This window comes from Perca flavescens, chromosome 16, assembly GCF_004354835.1.
Source record: "Perca flavescens isolate YP-PL-M2 chromosome 16, PFLA_1.0, whole genome shotgun sequence".
NCBI classification, from domain to species: domain Eukaryota; kingdom Metazoa; phylum Chordata; class Actinopteri; order Perciformes; family Percidae; genus Perca; species Perca flavescens.
In genome coordinates this window covers 32,196,993-32,201,992 of record NC_041346.1, presented here as the reverse complement: position 1 = coordinate 32,201,992, position 5,000 = coordinate 32,196,993, and the positions used below count along the sequence as shown (strand labels likewise).

At 38.9% G+C, this 5,000-nt stretch overlaps 1 protein-coding gene across 3 annotated transcripts in view; it reads right to left on the bottom strand.

The window, feature by feature from the left end:
- The window catches only part of LOC114570787 (cilia- and flagella-associated protein 53), a 10,006-nt gene that overhangs the window by 4,725 nt on the left and 281 nt on the right, over positions 1 to 5,000 (bottom strand). Inside the window, exons 2-5 of one of the 3 annotated variants that reach the window (XM_028601353.1) lie at positions 3,438 to 3,667; positions 2,498 to 2,632; positions 2,341 to 2,438; positions 1,212 to 1,515 (exon numbers count right to left, since the gene is read on the bottom strand). In XM_028601353.1, coding sequence (XP_028457154.1) covers positions 1,212 to 1,515; positions 2,341 to 2,438; positions 2,498 to 2,632; positions 3,438 to 3,667 — 767 coding nt within the window. Of the gene's footprint in view, positions 1 to 1,211; positions 1,516 to 2,340; positions 2,633 to 3,437; positions 3,668 to 5,000 lie in introns of all 3 variants that reach the window. The other 2 variants (XM_028601352.1, XM_028601354.1) reach the window with 2 other exon arrangements.

Here is a 5,000-nt window from a genome sequence, read left to right as displayed (position 1 = left end):
TAAGCGCTTTTCTCATAATTCTTGTTTCTTTTTTTACACTTTTGTCACATTGTTCTTGACATAAAGCCCAACAACAAAAGTCAGCAAAAAAACTTCCTTAGCCATCATAGAATTTAGCAAATCAAGAAAAACATCCCGTCTTTTTGATTTGGTGCACAAGCCAACATGTATTGTGAACTTAAATTGATATACGGGCCGGATCAAAATCTGGGAGGGGCCGAGTTCAGCCCACGGGCCTCGAGTTTAACACGTGTAAACTGTAAACTCTCGGATGATGTAATATATGTAATATAATGCTCTGTGATAATAACAGACCATGTGATGATGTAATATATGTAATATAAAGCTCTGTGATAATAACAGACCATGTGATGATGTAATATATGTAATATAAAGCTCTGTGATAATAACAGACCATGTGATGATGTAATATATGTAATATAAAGCTCTGTGATAATAACAGACCATGTGATGATGTAATATATGTAATATAAAGCTCTGTGATAATAACAGACCATGTGATGATGTAATATATGTAATATAAAGACCATGTGATAATAACTCTACCATGTGATAATAACAGATATGTAATATAAATATCTGTGATAATAACAGACCATGTGATGATGTAATATATGTAATATAAAGCTCTGTGATAATAACAGACCATGTGATGATGTAATATATATGTAATATAATAACAGACCATGTGATGATGTAATCTATATGTAATATAATAACAGACCATGTGATGATGTAATATATATGTAATATAATAACAGACCATGTGATGATGTAATATATATGTAATATAATAACAGACCATGTGATGATGTAATCTCTATGTAATATAATAACAGACCATGTGATGATGTAATCTATGTAATATAATAACAGACCATGTGATGATGTAATCTATATGTAATATAATAACAGACCATGTGATGATGTAATATATATGTAATATAATAACAGACCATGTGATGATGTAATCTCTATGTAATATAATAACAGACCATGTGATGATGTAATCTCTATGTAATATAATAACAGACCATGTGATGATGTAATCTCTATGTAATATAATAACAGACCATGTGATGATGTAATCTCTATGTAATATAATAACAGACCATGTGATGATGTAATCTCTATGTAATATAATAACAGACCATGTGATGATGTAATCTCTATGTAATATAATAACAGACCATGAGTGCTGCCTCCTCCTCTCTCAGCTCTTTGTGTTTCTGTCTCTGCTGCTCCGCTGCCTCCATCTGAGTCCTGATGGCGTCCAGCGTCTGAAGGTTCCTGTTCTGGCGCCGCTGAGCTTCCTGCTCCTCTTTCTGGTCTTTGGCTCGCCGGTCGGCCTCCCACAGCTCAGCAAACAGCTGTTCTTCCTGCCGCTGGCGCTGGCGCTGCTGCTGGCCAATCACCAGCTGAGCTGCTCGCTCCAAACACACCTGCTGCTCTCTGCGCTGGCTCTGCACCGTCCTCAGCTCCTCACACTGGTCCCTGGTAATCAGATTACTTTACTACAGGACACATACTGGTACACACTGGTCCCTGGTAATCAGATTACTTTACTACAGGACACATACTGGTACACACTGGTCCCTGGTAATCAGATTACTTTACTACAGGACACATACTGGTACACACTGGTCCCTGGTAATCAGATTACTTTACTACAGGACACATACTGGTACACACTGGTCCCTGGTAATCAGATTACTTTACTACAGGACACATACTGGTACACACTGGTCCCTGGTAATCAGATTACTTTACTACAGGACACATACTGGTACACACTGATCACTGGTGTTAGAGACAGTAATCTGATTACTTTACTGCAGAAAAAGTAGTGATTCCCTCAATGATAATACTCCACTGCTTCCAAAATCTTACTGCAGTAAAAGTATTATGAGTGAAATGTAGTTCAACTTTACTAAACTTTTTTTTTGAAATATTTAAAAAAAAATCTTAAAATATCAGAATTTTTTTTTCTTGAAATATTTCAATTTTTGTCGTGAAATATTTTTAAAAAATCTTTAAATATAAAAAAAAAAATCTTTAAATATTTACATTTTTTTCTTTAAATATTACAACTTTTTTTCTTGTCTTTTATTGTGCAGAAAGCTCAGATGGGGTCTTGTGGTCTAGTGTGTGTTTGGGGGTCCTTGACGTGAGAAGGTTTGGGAGTCTCCAGAACTCTGGGAGTGATCAGAGTTAGAGACCTTCACTCAGACTGGGGACAGCTGCTGCTGGACACTCCATTAATGAGAGCAGGCTGGGAGGCTTTTAATGTGAAAGGGTGGAGGAAGTGGACCTGTTTACCTCAACAGCTGATCCATCTTCTCTGAGACCATCTTCTGCCTGTCTGTCTCTCTGTTTACCTGAACAGCTGATCCATCTTCTCTGAGACCATCTTCTGCCTGTCTGTCTCTCTGTTTACCTGAACAGCTGATCCATCTTCTCTGAGACCATCTTCTGCCTGTCTGTCTCTCTCCTCTCTCTCAGAGCTTTGGCTCGTTCTCTCATCTTCGCCTGTCTCTCCACCGGAGTCTCCATCTTCTCCTCCATCTCCTGCAGGAGCTGCTGCTCCTCCTCCTCCAGCAGCACACGCAGCCTGGAGACAGACAGACAGGCAGGGGGGCAGATAGACAAACAGATGGGGGGGCAGGTGAGAGACAGACAGCCAGGTGGAGATCAGATCAAAGTACAAAACAAAGTATTGTCACATAAGTCCAGTACTTAATACCGTAACTGTGTCTGTGTTCAGACCCGTGGACACATCTGGCCTGATGGAAATCTAGAAGTCTAATTAATATACGAAAGTCAGAAAAATCAAGAAGAACGCTTTTAGACGATTCTCCAGTGGCAGTATAACTTTATATTCAATTCTAATTCAGCGTAATCTTGGCTGATTTATGAACTATTTTCATATCTGAGCTCGTAATTTTAAAGTTTTTGCTGTCTAGCACTAATTTATTTTGTGACTGGTGGATGTGTGAAACACAGTTTTGTTTTTAAGTGGAGCATTAAAATGACAAATAAGACTACGTTCACACCACAAGTCTTAATGCTTAGTTCAGATTCTTTTCCTCAGATGCGATCATGACCTTTTAAAATGTGCCCTATATCAGATTCCAGTGTGAAGCTTCACAGAGACAAAGTTTATTCAAAACTTTCGGAGTTCGAGGACAACTTTTGTTTATCTCTGTCAGCGCCTTGGTTGGTCCTTCAGGACCACATATGGAAGTGGTCTAAATCTGGGCCAGATTTGAGTGTTCACACTACTTCTGAAAAAGTCTGACCTGATCACTGGACCCCAAAAAAAAAATCTGATTTGGGCCACTTTTGCCTGCAGTTTGAACGTAGCAGAAAGGAATCTTGAATAAGAGATATTTTGATATTTTGTGTCCCAGACCGACCTGTCCCTCCTCTGGTCCACGTGGACCTCCTGCTGGGTCAGAGCAGCTCCGACTTGTCTCTGGACGGATCCTTGGAGGAAGCGTCGGTCTGAAGTCTGCAGCCACCAAGTCTTCATGTTGAAGCTCTGCTGGTTCTTGGTGAAGTCCTGGATCTCTTCTCTGGCAGCATCCTGCTTCTGTCTGTCCAGGATCAGATGGTCCACAGGCCTCCTGGACGGGAACTTGGCTCTCTGTTTGACACACAAATCACACAAACACACACTTAGTCTTTAGATATTAATCAGCTTATTTGATGGAAAGTTTTTCTCACTTTTTGAGACATTCTTGTCTCTATTTTTGAAGTTATTTTTGGTTGTTTTCTCACTTTGTTGCTCAGAAGCCAAGATTATAATGATGTTTGTTAAAGCAAAAATACTGATTATAGCCTTTATATAGATTACTGATTCACCATTCATCGTTAAATAGTTAAATAGTGTGCATTCATACTTTTATTTTCTTGTCTGTATACAATGGAGGAAAAGTGTAATACAGGATATTTCCCAGGAGATGTCACCACAGACACACAGTTGATAATATTAATATTATCAGTGGACCATAGACCTATAGTAGTTACCTCCTCCAGTGATAGAATATTAATATTATCAGTGGACCATAGACCTATATAGGTTACCTCCTCCAGAGATAGATAGAATATTAATATTATCAGTGGACCATAGACCTATAGTAGTTACCTCCTCCAGTGATAGAATATTAATATTATCAGTGGACCATAGACCTATAGTAGTTACCTCCTCCAGTGATAGAATATTAATATTATCAGTGGACCATAGACCTATAGTAGTTACCTCCTCCAGTGATAGAATATTAATATTATCAGTGGACCATAGACCTATAGTAGTTACCTCCTCCAGTGATAGACAGAGACTTCACCAACATGTATTTAACCTTCTGTTGTTTTCTAACTTTCATTATAAGAAATGTTGGTTTCTTTCCGACCAAATTACCCAAAAATAACTGACTGAAGTTGACTAGAAGTATAGATGTAACACAGCCTGTTTTTTAGCCTTAAATTAGTTTTTTGTTTCCATGTTGAATCTACGTGTTCGTTTGATTAATATTTAAAATAAAAACACATCTCAACGCCGTTTTTAACCGTTTGGTTTATGTTGAATTAAACTGGACTTTAAAAACATCCACCTACAGTAAATTAATACCTCTGACTTATATTAACTAGCTAGTTACACACACACACACACACACACACACACACACACACACACACACGGTTAAACTAGCAGGTTTTCTGACCGTTGGTTTAAACCGTAGCTAGTTGTCAGTTGGTGCCGTGTGAGTACCGTGTGTGTGTGTGTGTGTGTGTGCCGTGTGTGTGTGTGTGTGTGTGTGTGTGTGTGTGTTGTGTGTGTGTGTGTGTGTGTGTGTGTGTGTGTGTGTGTGTGTGTGTGTGTGTGTGTGTGTGTGTGTGTGTGTGTGTGTGTGTGTGTGTGTGTGTGTGTGTGTGTGTGTGTGTGTGTGTGTGTGTGTGTGTGTGTGTGTGTGTGTGTG